Raw genomic sequence first — 22500 nt, 5'->3', positions numbered from 1 at the left:
GCGCTAGTTGAACGCCATACTCTCTCTTACCCCCCCCCTCTCCCCGTACTGGACCAATTCTCCATGGAAACGGCAGGATGATCCGTCAGACTCGTAGGTCCTCTTCCATCAACGTGCAGCTGGCTGCAGAACATGGCCACCGGGCTGTGGCGCGCTCGCAGCCCCCCCTTCTCCTCTTTCAGCTGACCTCTCTGTGTTCCTGCCTTGTTGCTTATCTTTCCTCTTCTGTTCCGTGCTCATCTCTCTCTCTCTCTCTCAGCTGACCCTTCGGAGCAGCCTCTTCGGTAGGATCTTTTAACTCCACCACCACCACCCCCACCCCCACCCCCATTTCCCTCCACCACCACCACCAGCACCACCTCCTCCACCGCGGCCGTCTGCGTGTGTTTGTGCTTGCGTGAGCGTTGCCAAACCCAAAGTGTTTGTTTTGTGTGAGAAAGGAACACGCACTGCAACAACATAATCCCCCCCCCCCCCCCCCCCCCCCCCAGGGAAGCAGATAAGTGATTAGTGGAGGTTTGCATAATGTGTTTGGTGTGTGTGTGTGTCGTCATTATCGCCACCCATCACTTCCCCCCTCCAACCATATCAGCACTCCTGCGTCTCCCTTTCCACCTGCGTTGAAGGCCAGTGCCATTCTGTTGCCACCCAGCCAACCGACTGAATGAATGGACAGAGTAGAGCGTTTGCCCCATGCCTCTCTCTTCTAACTCGCCCCTTGTATCTGACACTGTGGTGTTCACAGTACTCAGTTAGTCAGAGAGAGGAGCGGGAGAAAGGAGGGAGAGACATTTCGCACCCACCCTCGAAATCCCTATTCACCCGCTGCCTTTAAGGGTGGCAAGCGAAACACACACACACACACACACACACACACACACACACACACACACACACACACACACAGACAAGCACATACACACACAGACAAGCAACACACATGTACACACACGCGCACAAACAAGCAACACACGCATACACACACGCATGCACAAATAAGCAACACACACACACACAGACAAGTACATCCACAAGCAACACACACACACATACACACACGCACAAACTTTCACACACACAATACAAACTTTCAGACACACACACACACAGACCAACAACACACACACACTCACGCAGAGATGAACAACACACACACACACACAGACCATCAACACACACACACACACACACACAAAGAGACAAACAACACGCACTCACGCACGCACGCACGCACGCACGCACACACACACACACACACACACACACACACACACACACACACACACACACACACACACACACACACACACACACACACACACACACACACACACACAGACAGAACAACAACAACACACACACACTCTCCCACTCTCCCTCTCACCCCTCCTCCTGGCATATGGTTATGCATGGATATGAAAGGTAAACAGAAGAAGAGAGTGTTTTGTGTCGATGTAAGGGAAAGAGTTAGCTCCCCCCAACTTGTTTTTATCCCTCCTGCTTTCACGCGCTTCCCACCACGCACCTCGCCTCTCCTCGCTGGTTGATGTTGTGGACGTCGTGTTTTTCCGTGATGTCATCAGCGCGTGCCGTGGTTTTCCTAATACAGACTCTCCTCTGCCTCTTACCCAACATGCCTTGCTCTATCAACACCCTGATCACATACCGTTCAGAGGGGCAATGAGTTCTGGCTTCACTGCAAGATCCGTTACCAATACTAGTTATACATGTAAAAATACACAGACAATATCTACTAGATATACAGTACATGTAAAATACACAATTTAAACAATACTAGTTATACATGTAAAAATACACACGCAATGTCAACAGTACTAGGTATACATGTGAAAACACACAGACAATGTCAACAATACTAGTTAAACATTTTAAAACAAATAGACAGCATGAACATTAGTAATACATGTAAAAACACACAGAATTAACAACACTGGGTATACACGTAAAAATACCCAGACAATAACAACAATACTAGTTAAACATGTGAAAAAACAGGACCAAACCTCTCAGTGCCCACCTCTGCCGTGCACCCTCCCTGAACTCACGTGCACGCTCAGGGTCTGATCTGTTTTTCTCTTCTTCTCCCCGACAGACTCAACCAATAGTGAAGGTGCTAAATCCAAGGTAAGGAGGCTCCACAGATGGGGGTAGAAGGGCTGGCTTTAGATTTTTCCCTTGGAACACACGCTGGCTTTTTCCGGTCCATACAAGATGAATGCATTTATCTCCACTGGCAATTTAATCGAATCGATTAAATTGTGTATCAAGACCATCGTTCATTCTCAGTATCTCCTCCAGTTTAAAAAGCGCAATAAAGTAAGACGCCATTTTTATGAATGATGATGTTATTATAACTTGTACTGTAATGTTGAAATTGGAAAAGGCACATTGTCCTCCATTTGTCAAATAAAGGCTAAATAAATACCCAGCATTCCACTGTGACGGTGCAGAGCTGTGGTAGAAAGGACAGTGTCCACAGTGGGGGTTGCTGTTCTGCTGTGGTCAGCCGTGATTGGCTCGGTATTGTTAGGATATCAACTGTGTATACCTGTGTTTGTAGACCTCCGATATGACAACCATGAGCATATTTACAGCAACAAACTAAAGCCAAAAACGAGTTATTACATGGTAGTGTTTCAGATTGATCCTGGTCCAAATCTAGATTTAAATGAAGAGAAATGCAAGTGTTAAATAAGTGGGATTACCAATTACCGTCTATGAAACATTCTGGTACTATATCCCCGACCATGCATTAAAAAATCATCGATTGGGTGGGGACTACCTTGTTTGGTTTGATGTTTAATGGTTTAGGGACATCTTGAACTAGTTCCTTTAAAACGTCTAATGGAGTAGAATAGAATATACTTTAATTGTCATTAATTTGTCCGTAGATCCATCCAACGAAATTAGCTTATGCAGCCTCTAAAACAATGCTCACATAAACACAACAGTAAACAGTTATAGTATAAAATACAGAATAAAATACAGAATAAAATACACAAAAAGAGACACAACGTCTCATACGTTCAGGACGCATATCCTCACACTCAGAAAGATTACAATCTCCGAGCCCCTTTTAGAAGATCTAGAAAACAGCGTTTAAATCCGCCGCCCAGCGCCAGTCCACTCACCCGCCGCTCCCTCTCCCAGATGTCCTGGGGCTCCAAGAAGGACCTGACGGCCAAGGACTTCCTGACGCTGTCCATCATGTCGGCCGTCACGGGCCGCAAGCGCCGCAAGCGCCACGGCCGCCGCGGCGCCGGCAGCACCGACGACGACGCGGAGCCGGGGCCCGTCAAACCCAGCCAATCGGTGGAGTCGGAGGAGGGCGAGGAGGCGGAGTCACCCGCCGGGGGGGACACCGCCCCCCGGGCGGTGGGGGAGGAGGACGAGGAGGAGGAGGAGGAGGAGGAAGAGGAGGAGGGACGGGAGCAGGATGTGGCGAGGAGGCAGGAGGCGTTCCAAACGATCGTACAGGTGACGGAGGAGAGCGGGGGGGTGGGTGTGTCGGACGCGGCGGGCGAGACGCTCCTCCTCGCCACGCAGGTGGAGGAGCGGAGCCAGGGGGCCTCGATGCCCCGGGAGGAGGAGGAGGAGACGGAGGAGGAGGTGGAGGAGGTGGAGAAGGACAGGGCGGGGGCGAAAGGGTCGCCGTGGCGATCGCCGGAAGACGCACGCTCCATCGTCTCGGGCTACTCCACGCTGTCCACGCTGGGGCGGAGCCTGCGTTCCCATGGCGACGACGGCGACGACGAGAACAGCGAGCTGGTCAGCGAGACGGACAACGAGAGCGGCTTCGCCTCGCGCTCCGTCACCCAGGAGCGGCCCGAGAAGCACCCGGTGCCCGCTGCCGCGGCCACGCCCCCCGCCGAGGCCACGCCCCACGCCACGGCCACGCCCCCTGCGTCGCCCGCGGCGACGGCGGTGTCACAACGCAGCTTCCTCTACACCCACTACAAGACGCACCCGCCCGTCCTCAGCCCCACGCCGCTGCTGGCCCCGCCCACGACCGAGCCCGCGGAGAGGGGCGAGGGCGGGGCCGGCTCCACCACCCCCTCGTCGTCGTCCTCCTCGGCCGCCGCCCACCGGCTGCACTCGCGGCCCTCCTTCAACTCCCACCGGCTGATCCAGTGCGACACGCTGGCCCGCAAGAAGGCCAAGGCGCGCTCCATGGACCTGCTGGACTCCCTGGGCCCCGACCGGGCCGAGGGCGGGCCGCGGCCGAAGCGGGACCCCTCCCGGACCAACCCATCGTCGGGGAGCAGCCAGGAGAGCCTGCGCCCGGCGCCCCCGGCGGCCCCCGGGGAGGCCGCCTCCTTCGCCCCCTCCGGCGGCCAGGCCCAGGGGCGGGGCTCCCTGGTGGACCAGGTGAGGGCCCGCCTACTGGGCTCGGCCGACGACCTGCGCACCGTGGGCCTGAGGAAGCCGCTGTCGCCCGAGACGCGCCGCAAGAGACGCGCCTGGCGCCGGCACACGGTGGTGGCGTCCCCCACCGAGACCACGGGCAAGCGGCCCCTGCTGCTGACCGGAGACCTGCCCCTGGCCCCCATCGCCTCCGGCCTGGCCAAGCCGGCAGCACCCCCCCCTCCCCCGCAGAGACCCGACCCGGAGCCAGAGCCAGGCCGGGAGGACGCCCCAACCTCACGCAGAGCCCCTCCTTCTCGGTTCTCCCAGTACCTCTGAGATCTCCCCCCCCCCGGAGCACCACGGACCCCTCCCCACGGGCCCCCCTGACTCCCGGGAGCCGCAGACCCAGACTCTTCCATTGGGGGACCGCCGGCTCTTGAGGCACAGAGGTGTCCACAGACATGGAGAAGACCAAAGGACCAAAGGACCCGTCTGGACTCGGCCTCCCACCCTTCTTTTGTTTTGGTCAGCTCTCTTAGCATGGCGAAGGGCGTTCCACTGTTGCCAAAGTATTTATTAACGGTTCTTTTTTAAACTTTTTTTATTTTTGTTTTTGTATTCTCGTGTGCTCTATTAATCGGAAACATTGTGAAAGGGGGTTTCGGACACAGGGCCGGCGCCAAACCGCGTCGCAGTCTATTACGCAGCCAAGAAATCGTAGTCCCACGCGGTCGTCTCATCGACTGGGTCGTGTTTCCTCCTGTCCGGCTTCAAGTGGAATCCCAGAGATTAAGCCAGGTTTGTTCCCTGAGCCGGGTAAGGTGCTCGAGGGGAGGTAACCTCCTTTGGGTTCCTCAGAGTACGGTGTTTGCAGCAAGCTAAAAAAAATAAAATATTATTTCCCTATTGCCAAGAATACTTTAGAAAGCCGGGACAGGAGAAAACAGACCGCACCCCATTCATTACTTTCGGTTTATTTCTAACTCTTTGATACAAACACACTCACACACACACCGTTACTTAATCAAGCGACACACAACGCAGTAATGAAACGCAACTCGATTACACAGAGTCTTAGTGGCTTACTTTTAAAGCAGGGTTTTAAGCCTTCTTTTTTTTTGTAGCCAGAGCTGGCTTTGTATACAAGTCTTCCCACTCTGTTACTTCTTAGACCACAGACACTTTAATACAGTAAGTACTAAATCACTCATGGGACACACACACACACACACACACACACATACACATGCAGAGCTGACAGAAAAAGCTTGTTTGAGAGTACTTTTTACTAACGTTGTCTATATGTGTCTGTGTGTTCGCTCAGCCACGTTTGTGATAATGTCTAAGTGTTCAGGTGTTTGTATCTAACTATTCTGTAACATTTGTAAAAAGCCTTGTGTAAGTTAACCCTGTAAATATAAATATGTTATATTTGTTTTAACTTTCCTCCTTGTTATTTCGTTATGGTTTACAAAAAGGTGCATACACAAGCACATCTTTTTCAGTTGATATGCTACTTGAACAGTTGCATTGCACAGACAGACACACACATACACATACACACAAAACAAAAAGCAAGTAAGAAACAAAACCTGAATCTTTATCTCACAAACAGATGCCTTCCCGGTTGATTCTCACCGCTATGCAAAACCCCCTCCTCTGTTCCCAGAAAATATATAAATATTGCATTATCAAATACAAAAACTATGACCATGACATGCAAGGCGAAATTGTTACCTCAGTAATCAGGCAGCCTTTCTATGCCAGGCTTGGAATGGCTTTTGGTTCAGTGGCATAATGTGTCCGATAGCACTTGTTAAATGATTCAACAGCATGTCAATCTTGTGAAAAATCGTTGCTTTTTTTCAGGGCTCGGCAACCAATACAATGATCAGATTGAAAGGGTTTTGCATGTCTTCTTTTTTTTTTGCATACCCAGAATCGACTCCGTTATGTTCCATTGTAGTGAAGCCACTACTATTGATCACCGACGGAACATAAGGCATCCACATGTAATGTACCGTTTTCTTAATCACAGCTTTTGATTTTGAGAACAGGCATCACGAATACACAGGTGGAACATATTTCCAGTAGGCCTACATGGAAACAATTGTGTCCTTTACATCCAACCGGGGAGTTTTTTTATAAGGAATAATAATATTTATCATAATGTTATGAGGCAGATCTGCGTGTGTCAGGAAAGCCCCCCCAAACGGGATAAGAAAATATTTTATTTCTGTTTCAAGTTACCTCAAGATTAGTCCTACAAGTGCCTGTATACTGGATATTTGTTTTATTTTCTTGCGGTGCCATATCTGCTCATTCTCCATCTCCATTAGTTCCGCGGTTATCTGACGCACCAACTGACGCTCTGTAGTACATCGAACATAAAGCGGTCTGTCTGTCAGTCTGTTACAAGCACAACCAAGCCAAGTACATTACTATGCACTCACTCATACTCACACTCGTTCTCTCTCTCTCTCTCTCTCTCTCTCTCTCTCTCTCTCTCTCTCTCTCTCTCTCTCTCTCTCTCTCTCTCTCTCTCTCTCTCTCTCTCTCTCTCTCTCTCTCTCTCTCTCTCTCTCTCTCTCTCTCTCTCTCTCTCTCTCTCTCTCTCTCTCTCTCTCTCTCTCTCTGCCAATAATACAGGCGCAAACAGCTACTTACCGATGCTGCTAAACGGGGTTGGGGGAGCATAGGTTTATCCCAGCTACATTTGTTGAACAGAAAAGCTGAGGTCATACAAATATGGTACACCTGACAAGTTAGTCTCGCGAGACTTAAAAGTGACAAGAGACTGTAAAGACGCGTCGGTACCGTCGGTCACCAATGCCATATGGTTTCGTGTGACGGCCTGCAAAATTGTTATGGAATAATTGAACTGTTAACACACTACTCGCTGTGTTAGTCGTCTGAAATGTGACTGTTTTGGTTCTTGTAATGGAAGATTTTTTTGTAAATACTGTCTACATATGTAACATATTGTAATGTGTACATTTTGAATTGCTTTGAGTAAAACTATCTGATATGAAAACGACTTTTTCCTGTGTACTGTCCTTTTAATAATGGATCCGGGCAACAACAAAAACATAAACGAGCAGAAGATATTAGAGCATATAATTCACTTCATATGAACCAATGAAGTACAAGACAGTTTGATTATTCATGATTAATAGGTCTTCAGAGGCGTGTGTCGTGCCCAACGTGAACACAAGACAAAGGGCGCCCTCTAGTGGGGCGACGCGGCCATGCGCCTCCCAGTTTCTCCTGCACATTGTCTCTGCACAGGAACTCAATCTCCGACGCTTCGCCCATCACAAACAACTTACAAATATAGGCCTACCGTTTTGGATATTGATTAGCTATTAAGGTCTAGACTGAATGCTGTTGAAAATGCATTCGGTCGGCCAACACGCCCAAATGAACAAATATTACTCGATTATAATTTGCGCGTATAGCTTTATACATGAAGACAATAACATTGATCAGACTTGGTAGGATGGACCCAGAAGTCCTCCTTTCGCACATGGGGAACAGTAGGCCTTCCCATCCCCCCTCGTTTATTCTGCATCCCATCTTTGGGTCATTTCAAAACGCATTACCCTATATTTGCAGAAACGTCCCAATAAAACACAAATGTTCTTCCAAGGTTTGATTTATTAATTTTTCCTGCAAAATAACAAAACACTTTGCAAGCCGGTCCAATAAGCTGCACTTGAACAATTACATTTTTTGAAAATCAACCATTAACATCGATTCAAAATGGGACTGTATTTTTTAATGTATATTAACAAGAGAGAAAAAAAACAAGTTTCGTAGTCTCGAATACATTCGCTTCATAAAAGGAATATTATTATTTTTTTGTAAATATTTACATTACCTCTTGAAAAGTTTGAATACGATGGCGCAAAGTCCAAATAGAAAATGAATTGTACAAGTGTACAAGCAATTCAATCACGGAACCGATTGGATAACAAAACAATTAAAGGAAAACACATGACCCCCGCCCCCCTCAGTTAGTCACAACAGGAGCTCGCTCGTTATTTGGCAGACTCTGCAGACGGAGCGCGTCGTTCTGCACCCGCAGTCTCTCCAACTCCCCCTCCAGCTCCCGGACCCGGGTCGCCGCGGAGTCCCCGGGGGACAGCGGGCTCTCGGCGGTGACCCCCGGCTCGGTGCTGCTGCGTCGCAGCCGGTTGTTCTCCTCCTCCAGGCGGGACATGCACTTCTCCAGCTCCAGGTACTCCTGGACCAGCTCCTGCTTGCTCATATTCTGGAGAGTCTCGACATGGTACCTTTCGTAGGTTTCAGAAAAGTCTCTCTGGAGGAATTCTCCTCCCGCGTTTCCAGGTCTCCCGATGCCGTCACTGCCACCGCAGCTGCCGTCATCCTCTTCCTCCTCGTTCTCCATGAAGTCCTCCTCACTGGCAGTGTCCTCCGGGCGGACACCGGGGCCGGAGAGCCGCCTCGGCCCTGTCTCGGTGTTCAGGTCGGGCTCCTCTCGGTCGTGCTCGTCCATCAGGAACTGGGTGGTGTTGTACGGGGCCACGGGGAGCCCCTTGGCGAACATCTCCTCCCTCACCCGGGAAGCCCGGGCGGTCTCCCGCTCGTCGAGGGCCTTTTTCTCCTCCCATGAAAGTTTGAAGTAGGGCTTCCAGCGACGCTTCTTCTTAGACGGACGGCGTCGGTGCTTCTTCTTGCCCAGGCGCGCATCTGATCCGGGGCCGGTGTCAACGTGTGAGCCACTCTCCCCCTGCACTTGGCTCAAAGTCTCCTCCAGCGGCCCGTCTCCGCTGTTGCCGTGTGCGGCAAAATTCCCGTCTCCTGACGCGTCCACGGCCGGTCCTTGACAGTGTTGGACCGCCACGGGGCATTTAGGTAGAGAGTTTCCGGCAGCTAGGGCTCGACACACCTCCCTCTGTCCGCCTCGCATTTGCCATAACTTGTCAGCGTTGATATCCACAGCGCCGTTTTCCGCTTTGGGCTGCGGGTCTCTCTGGCGCCCCCTATCGCCCGACTCTGGGACCGCATGGTCACTGGTCGGCGGATGCTCCGAAGAGGGTCCACTCCCACCTGATGGGGCATCTGAAGTTTTCAGGTGATGGTTCTGGTCACTGGCTGGTTCTGTCATCCTGGTCTTTTGTAGAGGGTCTTTTGTCTTACCACATCTCAAATGACGTCCCTATCCAAATACATCTTCGGAGGCTTTTTTGAACATGTTAAAATTTCACCCCCCCCAAAAAAAAAAAATACTGTTCTTTTAAGATTACGCTGTTGATCTTCTTTCAAAAGTTGAGCCTAACTTGTCAAAAAATTATCGTTATTATAAAAGTTAATATTAGTTAAATACCAAGTTAATTGTTGTTCCCCAAACGATTCGTCAGGACTACTGTTGCTAACTACCGTTAACTATTTCAGTGCTAACATAGCTATCTTCCACCCGAAGACACCGTTACGTCGCCACAACAGTGTCCAGTGTGCTACTCAAGAAGAAGGAGCTCGCGTTTATATAGTGGCTCCGCCTCTACCAGAGTGCATGCTGTTGCTTACAGCACAAGCTGGGATATGGGTCGTGTAGTTTTCAATTTGATGAAGTGCTAGGAAACTCTGACCGACTGAACTACAAACCCCACAAACAGTGTATAACAGGCACATGTTTAAACCAATCATGTTTTAGGATCTTCAGCCGATAGTGGCCAACCCATCTCTCCAGCAATTGGTCAATACAACGAATTTTCTGTTGCTAAGCTTATCGTTTTTTCTCATTGGTTGGTCTAGATGTCGATCAAAAATATAGTAACCACGTGAGAAAATCCACCCTGGGCACTTTTGGCCACTACCAAAAACCAAATAAAGGGGGATTTCGCAAACCATAGTAAAGAAAAAACAACCGATGTATTATGAAATTGCGTTATAATATGACTACAGACGAGTTCTATATATATCTGTTACATATAAAAGCTATTTTACATTGAGCTATCGTTAATAAACCCATACGTGGGTTACCAAATATAGAAGTCCTCCAGCATTTCGACTACAATAAGACGTTCTACTTCGGGAAAGTAGTCCCCTTTAACCGTTTGTACGAGTTAACAACACTACGTGTTTGTTTGGTCGAGATTGATTACGTCGATTCGTTCTGTTATCCTAAAGTCAATGTTATATCCGTCAATCGAGCAAGCCAACCACCGTGAAATTATTAATTGTGAAAATGTTCGCCGTTGAGCGGAGTGATACCGTGTTGCGAATTGGCTGGAGTAACTATGCGGCGTAAACAAACGATAGTTATTGTTGAGCTGCGACCTCGAACACAACAGCAAAGGGCCAGTCCCTGCTTTAAAGGGTTGGTCGGGAGGGCTCACACTTTCTGATTATATATTTGTGTTGTTCCTAGAGAAATATGATTTAAACTAGTCCAAGCGTTATGGCGCAGCTTTCTCTCAACATAATGTGCAGTGTTTGTGCGTCGTCTGCTAATGATAAGCTAGCCAGCTAACGTGGGCTAAACGTTGGTTAGCCAGTGAAGGTATAGGGATAGTAAACCCCATAATAAATAAAACGATCGATAATTAATCTTGCAAGCAATTTCATTTTATGAATACGCCCATAAAGAAATAAACGCGATGCAATTCCTAGTGTTTTGCATTCAGCGGTTTCGTATTAGCAATGCTAACATTATCTAGCTACATTGGGACGGGCATAGGCTATCTGGTTTACATTGTTTTATGAATAAAGCCAAAGACTAAGATAATGTACTCGTGGACCAATCATTCTGATATTCAATACGGGTTGGGGTGTAAATTGTGTAGAGGAATGATGAAAATCGTATCAGCTAGGTAGTAGCTAAATAGGCCATATTTGCGCAGGGCCAGTCTAATTCCCAGAGACTAGTTTCCCTTCTCTGTATTTACATGTATAGCATCTATATTATATTTTCCACTAGAATAAGGCTCGATCAGTATATACCACGGTACAGGTGTACTTGATAATCAGACCGAACAGGCTTTTATTTTTTATTCCAATTGTCCATTGGATCGTTCACATGAGTGATTTAGTTCTGGGGAATAGACGGTCTCTGATCCAAGGTGTCCGTCATAAAGCCTACAGCCTGATAGTCAGAGGCATAAGCCAATATTAATTTAGGCTTTACTGCATTAATTGAAGAATGATTCATTGCCAAAATGAGTTAACCCTTTGGTTAGTCCCCTACAAAAAATATACATGGAGCCTCCAGCTGTAGTTCTAGGACGGTGCAGAATAAAGTCCCTTTTATGTGTAGCAGGAGTGTCCCTCGCACATGCAAACCCACTACGGTTGCATTGTACAGGGTTTGGGACAGTAATTCCATTTAGCCACTATTGCAAACTGAATGTACTCTGTTGTCTAGTAGCGTGATGGTCCTGTCTCCTTCATCATGCAAATGCAAGGCTAAATCACAACAGACGAATTGAGTACTTGAATGAAAAGAACCCTTGCGAGTCTCCGGCAAATGCAATGGGTTAGGTTTAGGGTTACCCCCCCCCCCCCCCACACACACACACACACACACACACCAAACAGGACTAAGAAGGACGTGGTTATGGCAGATTAAGATTATGACAATGACCTCACAGATACTTCCGTCTTCATCATTTGTGAGGAGTAGGAATATTTGGTGGTGAGTCTTGATTGGCAGGTTTCATATGATTGATGGCACTATCATATCTGCATTCCAGGATCCAGAATCTCTCTCTGTCAGAGGGAGGGATGCAGCAGGAAGCCCTAGTTTATGCTGCTGCATAGATCACTGGTTGAGAGCGGTTTACCAGACGTGAGTTAATCTCCCCCGTCTATCGCGGTTCTTACTGCAATTGAGAGATGAAATATACACACTACTGTGGGCGTGCTCCCCGGGCTTCACAATTCAAGCAATGGTGGATAGCCTTTTGATCAGGAAGTGCATGATTTGTGTTTTCATGTAGCATTGAGACAACTGCAAAACATGGGTCTTTTTCTTACTCATTTACAATGTGGCAGATCATCTTAACCGAGTCAGGATTACCGGGTGTCGCTTGTTGACAGTGTGTGAGCCCATGTGGTTTGGAGGGCTATACCCTTGTGTGTTACTCTGATTATTCAGAGCATGGCTACAGTATATGCATTCAGTGCACGGGTAGCCAGTTGTAGTATTTTTCCACTCAGGTTTCGATTTTACTTGTACATGAAGAAAATGTAAGTTACACTTAAACACAACAGCTTGTAAGAAAAACATGGATGAAATTATGTCATTATTTCATATATGTAACTGCAGGCAATACATTCAGTTTGGCAGGATAAGCCATTTAAGGGTAAATTTAACATTAAAATCTCATCGAGGTTTGATAAGTTTATATAAAAAATCTATCCTGCGTATGGCCCTCTTTTATGCAGTTACATTTAATTACCACCAGAGGGAGCCGGATTATAGTTTTTGGATAAATAAACAAGACAAAAGACAACCATGCTTTTTTTTTCTCTCAAGAGCGACTCTGTTGGTTGCTTTTAAATTTGTATCCCTCTTAAGTAGTATTCTTTTCTGGGGAAAAACATTTCCCCTAAAAACAAATCAGTTCTTACTGCCGCCCCTTTTCTTTTCATTTCAGCTGTTCCCATTACATAACTCAATCAGTGACGCCCTTTGAGCAGAAGTAGTAGTAGCAGTAGTAGTAGAATTTAAACCGAAACATTGCAGCAGATTTATATATCATATAGGCGCGTTCCTTCGTTTGTTTAGGGACTTAAAGCGCGCATGGAATTGGCATCAAATTACGCACATCGCGCGGGCATCGCAATGCTTGGGAGGGACTTGGGTTCGGGGAATTACTTTCGCACTCAGCTTTCCCCTCTTTTCTCCAACACACCACTTGAGCCACAAGCGCCGATACTAGCTCCGGGGAGGACACCTGCGCTCTCGGTCTGGCCCCCACGACTTCACTCCTGCGCTCGGCTCGACTTTGAATAATGTTAGGGAGCAGCAAGACACCAGCAGCTAGTCGCAATGAACAGAAGACAGCGGTGGAAAAGTCTAACGACCCTCTGAGGAAACTTGGTAAGACATTTATGTGAGAACATTTTAAAAAGGCAAATTCGATTTGCGATGCACAATATATTTAAAAACGTTTAATAAGTAAAAAAAACTTTTTTTTTGCAGTTTTTTCAGTCGAGTTATTTAATTCGCTCAACTCACTTGAGTTTAACCAAATTAAACTTGTGTTAACATTTTTATTTTATTTATTTTTATTTTATTTAGTATTTATTTATTTCACAGATCAAAATGACACATTTGAATCAACTTATTCTTTTGATATAGGACTTTAATTAATTTTCTTTAAAATAATGATGATCACATTATTTTAAGGGTAGTAGTGGGCCTGCTCATCCCTAATAAAACGGGTCCAGCTCAGCCGCAAATGTTTTTAACTCATGGTCACGAATCGCCAGAAATAGACAACTGCTGACACAACCCCTCAGAGGTCTGGCGATGACGAGTGTGTGGTTCTAGTTTACGTCATGTTGTTGTCCCATTCAAGTGACGTAAAATAATGAAAACCGGTATTGTAGCATACATCTTTCATTCGTCATCAATCCCAAACCGCCTATTATATCATTAAAACTGACCTAGTTTATGTCATCTTTCCACGTGTGTCCACGCTGTAGAAGTAGAAGTTCCAAAGTGAAATAACATGCAGTTGCTTGACGCATGATAAATCACACGGCAAAGTGTGGGAAGAGGTTTTGAATCTTCTAATCAATAAACATTGGTCGTTCATTTACATGCAGGATCTGTAGTATTTTCACAATTTAAAGACACAACAGCTGAATCTTCGTGCTCCATTTATTGTTGTCTGCTCCCCCGTTTGCCTTTGACGCTCATTCTTCCCTGGCACTGCGGTGCGGGATGGACTTAGCAGACACTGCGACGACATGTTTGGTTCATGATTTATTTCAGCCAGAGTTTAATGAACTCTTTAAATACTTTATTAAACACTCATTTTGATTTCAAGGGTCAATTCAAATGCAAATCACATAATCACATTCTTGCACTTGCTTATTCTGAAAAATGTATATCAAAAATCCAGTGCTGTTAGGCCCTGCCACACAGACCTCTGTTTATTCAGTCGGGTGTTGCTCTGATAGGCTTGTGTGTGTTTCCACTTGTGCAAGGGTAAAACATGGCATCAAGAAGATTGTATTTTCATGGAAATCGTAATAGCCCTTAATCAAAGCTACTGCTGTCGGCAATATTCACACTAAATCAGAGATTTGTTTAGAGAAATCAAGCTGGTGACTTGTGACTGTAAACCTCTGCAGTGCTGCTGTCCTAGGGGGTGGGAGGAGGAAACCGGGCAGGATTTAGCCCACTCAGCAACTCCGGGCTGTGATGATGTTGTTGACCTTACGGTGTAAATCCCTAGCTGCAGAGTGATTCGTCGTTTTAGGCTGTCGGGTATTTGGCAACAACCAAGTGGGAAAGATAACTTGTTTCGTGTCCCGGGGAGCGTAACAAGACGACGGAAAGACGGTGGATCTGTGGATATCCAAACGTTGCAGGTCATGTGTTCTGATGGCATGACTGGAGGATATGAGTAGGTCACGATTACATCATTCTATGCATAGCATAGAATGATGCATACCTATTTTTAACATTATCGCAAGGTGTCCCAATAATGCCTCTTTTGCAGCAATACTGTTTTATAAAGTCTCATTCTCAAAGGGTGACCTTGTTGACACATTAAGGGGTTGGCCTCGTCTGAAGGAAAATTATTTGGCTTCAATTCAGCTCCTTTTAATAGCTGCCTTGAAGAGCTGTTTTCAAGATGCGCTCTTGCTCAGACATTGAAGTCTTTGTTAACGAAAACCCTCCATAACAGTTTATGGGACCTAATAAAATAAAATGGGACCTTCATAAAATCTGTTTCAGCTCTATCTTCTCTTTTCCCGAGAACCTCCTATTTGCTGGTTAGCGTTATCGAAAAGTCTCACTTTGGCGTTTCACTCTCCACTGTTCATGGGATTCCTAGATGTAGTCTTATAGAACTGCAAAGACTGCAGCTCGCACCAACTCTCTCTCTGCCGGTGCTTCTCTCCTTTCAGGAAAAACCATGGCGCGAATCATGAGATACTCACCAGGCCCCACCCCCGGTATCGTATCTCCGTCATGCTAATTACGGACATTTTCACACTGGCGTAAAAATCGGCACAACCACGCTAGACTGCCTGACAGTTGTTATGGCGAAGGAAACCTGAGCCAAACCCAAGAAGACGATGATGATGCTGAGCCGGCGAGTATAGGCTTGAGGAAGGAGGGTTAGAGTGCAGTCCAATGTGTCTGAGAGCAGCTGGATCCCTAACCCTTCACCCCTATCGGAGGCCCGTCCCACAGGCTGCACTGTTGATGTGCACCTGGGAAAATATGTGATGTCTCTTCTTAGTGTGTACACAACTTAAGAATGTCCCCTTGGTGAGATACTCTCTGTGTACCGGGCATTTCCATGTTAACGCACGGTGGTCAATGCACTGATCCCCCATTCACCAATTACCTTGTTTTCCACCTAATGGGCCTCAAATTTAGGCGTTTGGTACCAGCTTTTTTAACATAAGTAAAATCCTATGAATTCTGCTAATTATCATTGTAATATTGTAAGTGGGCTTCGGTAAAGATGTGCGATCCATGTGTGCATCCTTCTCATTTTGGAACTGACGTGAAGAATAAAGCTACGATTTTAGATTTTAAATTCAGAACAGCCGATAACTCATCTTATCGCACAGCTACTAAGAAACACTTTGAGTGGTTTCAACAGCTCCTGTGAATCCGTTTGCCTCTCTGATCAGCAACAAGGAATGCCGTGTTTTGAGTAACAGCCTGGCAACTATTAGTGGAGTCTCGGTTGTTGTGGTTCAAGGCTAGAGGGTGGAAGTGGTGGATGAGGTGGTGGTGGTGGCGGAGGGTTGTTGTGAGGGCCGCCTTTGTGTTTTCTTTTCCTCCCCGCGCGTTTCTTAGAACTAAATCTGTGGCCGTGGCGGTATGCGGTATTCATTTGTTGCTACACGTCCATGTGGTTTCACCCTTTAGCAGTAGATACACGGGCGGGTCTGGGTTGGGGGGGTGGGGGTGGGGTACTTGGAGGGGGCTCTGTTGTGCTGTAGCCTTGGTAACCGGCGTGGAACTCAGTCGGCTCTTTGGGCAATCAGGACGATCACAAGTGAGGCAGTTACAGTTGGTTTCGGTGTGAAGAACAAAGGGGGGTGATTAAAAAGTTAAACGTGATTAAATCTCTTGAACTCTGCTGCAGAGGGTCAACGCTACAGTGGATAGAAGGGCTATGAGCGTTGGCTCGGGACTATGGATTAAACAGCTCTTTAAAAGCATAAAGCATGAAGCTTTGTAAAGAGGTTGCTTCTCCGCCATGGCAACCAGTAGCCTGGGTATACCCATGCTGCCTTGCGCTGCCTGTCCCTCTACATATGTCATCTGGTATAATTGATACGATTGGCTATGAGCTACGTACAGACTCATATGACAGACATTCGTAGCACCCAATAAACGGCTCCGGGCAATCGTAAACCACGCCTCAAATACGAGAAAATGAATGTGTGGTTCCCAGAGCTCATCTCAATGTAGATTGAGATGAGGTCTGGCGTTAGCCAGGCTAGGCAACCCGAGGACCTGAGAAGGGTTGGGTGCTGCTGTGATTCAACACAAACATTGGGTTGTCTTTCTTGTTGTCCCAGAGTTGCTGTACTTGGTCGTACAGTTGGTTTATGTATTCAAGAATCCATATCCATGACTCCCGAAAAATGTTTACACTAACTTTTCTAAATTGTCGTTTACCTTGTTATAGGGCCCAGGATATTATTGTGATGATAAATGATAATGATAAACGATAAATGTCAGGCGAGGCGTCAGACAATTTCCCCTTTCCCCAACGCGTTTAGTTACTTTAGTTAATGAGCCTTTAATGACACAGTGGCTCGGCTGAATTGATGTTTTGGGAGGTGTGGACGATGGCGCACTCTATCCAGCGCTCATTAAAGACTCTGTCATTATGTCTCCCTTCTGAGATAACACTCACCAACACCACCGCTTTACAGCAGCCAACCGGGAGCTCCTTCCCGTAGGGGTCAAGTGAGGTCGCTCCAGCTTTGTATATAAAACATCTAAGTATTGCTTTTGGTAGAAGCAATGTGTGTACACAAACACAAGCCAAGACAGGTAGGGAAGCCCATTATTCCAACAATGAATGTACCGTGACAATGATGATGGTTATGGCTATGACTTTAGCGGAAGAAAAGGGAGTGGATCACACAATGGTACGTGACTAGTGATTACTGTCTACGGCGCGATGACGCAATCACAACAGAAAACATAGGAAGGTGTCCCTGAGCAAGACGCCTAACCCTAACTGCTCCCGATGAGCTGGCTGTGGCCTCGCGTGGTCGACACCGCCGTCGGTGCGTGAACGTGTGCATGAATGTGTGCCTGAACGGGTGAATATTGGGCAACGTTTTAAAGCGCTTTGAAAGGACACTGGTTAGCGCAGTATGAATGCGGTCCATTTACCCTTTACCGTGATGTGTGTGTCGCAGGTGTGCAGGACAACGATGACGTCCGCGTGATGCTGGGGGGCTCCAGCATGGTGAAGGTGCGCTCTTCCCGTTGGCAGAAGAGCCGGACCCTCCGTCTGCTGGAGGACGGGGTCACCGTGTGGTGTGAGACCGCCAAGAGCTCCCGCCGGGCCAAGGCCCAGCAGACATGTAGGTGCCTCTTCAGCAGTTGGTTTTAAAGCAGGACCTTTTGGCACGCACAGCCCACGTGCTCAGCAAATATAGTTTGTGTAGTGGGATACGTAGTACGTTCCCACTTTTTTAGTCTTTGTAGTTTTATTTTTTTGTTTTTTGGTTATATGTGTGACCTTGCAGTCAACGAAAGGTGCTCTTAGATATTACATACTGCAGCTTTAAACGAATGGTAAGACGATGGGCTATTGTTGTTGGCTATGGTTTGTTTAATAGGATCTAATAAGAATGATGATGGCGATTCAGCATCAAATGTGAATACCTGTAGTGTAATAATATAATAACTAACCAATGTAAGTTATTGATGAGTAAATAAAGTGTGCCTTACAATTATTGACACAAAAAACTCTCTAATTTCAAAACTGAAAACAGTTGGCAGACCTTGGCACATCTCGGAAGGTTTCTCAGATGAAATCTCAGAAAAAGGAGGAAGTGACATTGTGCTTATGCAATGTATACACTTGTGTCTACGTGGGATTTTAAACCATAGGTCTCTATTTGTGTGAGTTTCCCAAGAACTTACTCGTCGCTGCGCTTATCTTAATCAGCGTTAATACTGTCCTCATCGGCAAATGTTCCTCCTCAATATATACCATTGACCTCGCCCCGCTTTCCCTATCCCATTTGAAACAAGTTTTGCTTGGATGAGAAGCTTAGAAGGCCGTTTATTCATGCATCATCATATGACGGGCCGGGCAAGGTGCGGCCCGGAGGCCTCGGACCATTCCCACGATCCAAGAGGCAGTAATCCTCAAACTCCTCGTTAGGTTCGGGAATGTCATTCTTTGATCTCTGAACTTACGACCCCTTATCTCCCTCTCTCTCTCTCATTCAGTTTCTTTCTCTCATTCAGTTTCTCTCTCTCTGAATTAAAATTCATGAGTGCGCATTTGACCTACATTCACAGAACCCATCTGCAGTAAATCTCTCTCTCTCTCTCTCTCTCTCTCTCTCTCTCTCTCTCTCTCTCTCTCTCTCTCTCTCTCTCTCTCTCTCTCTCTCTCTCTCTCTCTCTCTCTCTCTCTCTCTCTCTCTCTCTCTCTCTCTCCCTCTCCCTCTCCCTCTCTTATCTTGCCGTTATGATCATCCACATAATAGAGGGTGTGTCAAGGTGAACACTCAGGCAGTAGACCACACACACATCTTTTAACGTGGATCACACGCACACGCACACACACACACGCACGCACGCACGTATGCACCACGTGACCATGCTCATGGTTATGATTTAATTGACGGAACTAAGTTGTGAGACTCAAAGCGTACTTTGAGGGTATTTGGCATGTGGGACACCACGTATTCAGTCATGGATTAATGCCCACTGACCTCCCCCTGCTAGGGGCCCTGAGGTAAACTGACTGCAGGCATTGTAAACAGGGCGCTTCCCCATAGGGCCCCATGGGAAACCAGCCTTGGTGAAGAGCTTTACGAGAAACGCTATGAACTAATGCCACTGCGGTATGCCATTGAGCAACGTTGCTAAATTAGTCTCATAGGTAAATCTAAGACCGAAGACAGAATGCACAACAGTGCCTCTGTTGCAATACAAACCGGCCTGTTTATTTTAGGGGAAGAGAGCAACAAGGTCAAAGGTCAATTTCCGGTCCAACGCTTTCTTTGCATCGGAAACACTCAACGCTCGTGCAGTAAAAAATACTTTTGCCCCGATTTTAAAAAACGATGTTCACGTGATGCTCCGTTTAAAGGTGTCCTTCACCTGTCCTTCTGGCTGTGTCTCTGTCCCCCTGGGACCTTTTACGGCCTGTTTGACCAGCGCCAACGTAACTCTGTGCTCCGTTGTTTCTGTCCGGAATGTCCTGCATTTGCCCCTTGCTCTCCACCGTGTGTTTGCTCTTATGGGGGTGAGGAAGGGGGAGGGAGGGGAAGGAAGGGGGAGGAAGGGGGAGGGTGGGGCAGCCTGGGAGGGAGCCAGGGAGGTTTAAATATACTCCCAGCTCCAGCAGCGGGAGACGGTGTTGAGAGCTGTAACTGGGTGGTAACCTGCTGTGTGCGTTAAGACTCGGACTAGAAACTCTGGCAGGCGGGGGAAAGAAGTGAATCAATCACTGCAGATAGAATCAATAACCGCAATAACCGACTAGTGGGTAGAATCGATTACCGACTTGAGATTTAAGGTCCATTAGGTGTGTGTGTGTGTGTGTGTGTGTGTGTGTGTGTGTGTGTGTGTGTGTGTGTGTGTGTGTGTGTGTGTGTGTGTGTGTGTGTGTGTGTGTGTGTACACACACACACACCTAATCGACACACGCACGCACATGCACACACATAATCTAACCAGAGTGTACTTTAATCACTCATTAGGTCCAAAATGACCGACTCGAATTGTGTTCGGGGATCCGGTTTGGACGGATATGCCCACCCGTTTTTGTCGTTTTGAGTAACAACAGCCCCTTCCCGGTGCCTGCCAACGAAGGGAGAAACCCGGGATCTGAGAAGAGACGGGGTATTTAATGGACCGGACGTACCCTGTGATTAAAATGGTACTGAACATGTTGTTTTTCTGCTGGAACCGTTAGTGATGTCGGAAGCAACATGTGGTAGCCTAATAGGAGATCAAAAGACCAGATGGACCTGACGTGGATAAGCTACTGTTTTGCCTTCAAAGATGAGATGTGTCTTACCCATGTAACATATAACAGCCAGCTTCACCGGGCACTCTGTGATCTGATCCTGATGGTCAGTCTAAACATCAGGTCCACGCGTTCCTCACTAGATCTGCGCTGGCAACGGGTCTTACCACGTCCACTCAGGTGTTACACCCGGGACCCGCAAGAATAGAATGGGACCCGATCCAGTCTATGTTAAAACGTGGAGCATAACCTGTTCAGGTCCCGGGGTCGGGTCTCAGATTTTAGGGCTCCGGTTAGACCCCTGAAGACCTCCAACACACACCCATCCCCACACTGGCACACACACAGGCACACGCTTGAGTGTGTGATTGGTTGATGGATGCAGCGACCGGCAGGGGATTGGATAGCGTGCGTCAGGAGAGAGAGAGGGTGAGGCTCTTGTTGTGAGGGCGGACCGGTGGCACGGCCTCCTGAACTGAGCGTCCCGGACAGACAGACGTACCCTCACAGTACACACGAAGTGGTCCTCCCACGATGTTAGGCCGTCGATGTTAGATGGAGCTACTTTTAGATTTTGTGATACCGGGTTGCACATACGATATATGAACAGGATTGCAATAGCACAAATTGAACAGGTGCCCTTTAAAAACAAATGTAAGGGTGGTTTTTCTCAATACCAAACAGTATTGCCGGTCGTAAATATTTAAAACATTTTAGCATTTATAGATTTTTCGGAGAAATGTGAGGAATGCCTTTGCGCCACAGCATCGGGAAGTAAAAATATATTTTGCGGTAACCTGAGAAATGGCCCACACGTCGACCATGTGGCCGAGAGTGACCGGTCGGGTTTAATTAAGGGCATAGCTCACACCAGAGTGTGTGACCAGTGGATGGTTGGTTCTAGCGGCTGCTGCTCAGGGTTAATTTTATCCAGACGGGAAGAGCTATATCTTGTCCATTGATAGGCCTGCCTTGGCCGCGCGGTTCATGTTTTAAAACCACTATGCTGGCTGCCGTGTGCAACGTACTGCGATGTCACTACTTGACTGGGTAGAGTTAATGATACCCTGAAACATTGAACACCTGACTCTCTGGTCAAACTGTTATATTTGTTGTTTTTTTACTATTGGTATCATTTTCTGTTTTGGTATCCAGTCGAAAGTGCTGCCGACTGGGAAAAAAAAGAAATCCGATGGAAAAGGTTTTTTTGCGTCTTTGAAAAATGTGCTGTTGGTTTCTGGAGCAGGTTCAATGAGCGAATGGAAACTGTGGTTGCCTTGAAGCACACGCAATAAGTCTTTTTTATTTGCTTGAATTACGACAGTCCAGAAATAATTATAAATCTGCTACCGCGGTCACAGGGAGCGATTCCAGAGAATTTCTCAAAAAGTAGTTCAGGTGCTCCAATCCTCTGACTCTGCTCCCGATCCCTCCCCGCTACACGATAAAGCAGACACGTAAATACACACTCCCTGATTGGGAGCAGGTGTCCGCAATCAGACCCAATCCACCCAGCCGATCCGGTGTGGTCCAGTCCCAACATGCCCACACTCCCCCCTGCAGGCCAGACGCCGTATGTCTCCCCCCAGTTTCATTACATTGTTTACAGATGAAATGAATATGTATATTTAGTCCACTTAAAGCATATAGTTTCACACCGATGCTTTCATTTGCTCTATTTAAATAAGCCCTGCTGTGATGATAATAAGGTAATGACAAGTGTCTCCAT

General features: G+C 47.2%; 3 protein-coding genes across 4 annotated transcripts in view; 2 read left to right on the top strand and 1 right to left on the bottom strand.

The window, feature by feature from the left end:
- arhgap23a (Rho GTPase activating protein 23a) overlaps positions 1 to 7405 on the top strand; it is a 30465-nt gene extending 23060 nt beyond the window's left edge. Inside the window, 2 exon segments of the mRNA XM_030342626.1 lie at positions 2114 to 2145; positions 3172 to 7405. Coding sequence (XP_030198486.1) covers positions 2114 to 2145; positions 3172 to 4704 — 1565 coding nt within the window. The 3' untranslated portion in view covers positions 4705 to 7405.
- Positions 7406 to 8007: 602 nt separating this feature from the next.
- hexim1 (HEXIM P-TEFb complex subunit 1) lies at positions 8008 to 9866 on the bottom strand. Its single transcript, XM_030346226.1, has one exon. The coding sequence runs from the start codon at positions 9497 to 9499 to the stop codon at positions 8381 to 8383; it is 1119 nt and encodes a 372-aa protein (XP_030202086.1). The 5' UTR covers positions 9500 to 9866; the 3' UTR covers positions 8008 to 8380.
- A 593-nt stretch (positions 9867 to 10459) lies between these two features.
- Positions 10460 to 22500, top strand: part of plcd3a (phospholipase C, delta 3a) — a 27923-nt gene continuing 15882 nt past the window's right edge. The window contains exons 1-3 of one of the 2 annotated variants that reach the window (XM_030346223.1): positions 10460 to 10711; positions 12084 to 12178; positions 17974 to 18141. In XM_030346223.1, the coding sequence (XP_030202083.1) occupies positions 18003 to 18141 (139 nt within the window). In that variant the 5' untranslated portion in view covers positions 10460 to 10711; positions 12084 to 12178; positions 17974 to 18002. Of the gene's footprint in view, positions 10712 to 12083; positions 12179 to 12206; positions 13436 to 17973; positions 18142 to 22500 lie in introns of those variants that run through there. The other variant, XM_030346222.1, reaches the window with a different exon arrangement.

Source organism: Gadus morhua, chromosome 2 (genome assembly GCF_902167405.1).
Source record: "Gadus morhua chromosome 2, gadMor3.0, whole genome shotgun sequence".
Taxonomy (NCBI): Eukaryota; Metazoa; Chordata; class Actinopteri; order Gadiformes; family Gadidae; genus Gadus; species Gadus morhua.
The sequence above is the reverse complement of the archived record's forward strand: the minus strand, read 5'-3'. Positions and strand labels throughout refer to the sequence as shown.

Coding starts and splice junctions, on each gene's coding strand:
- hexim1 (XM_030346226.1), bottom strand. CDS start 9,499: ATGACAGAACCAGCCAGTGACCAGAACCATCACCTGAAAACTTCAGAT.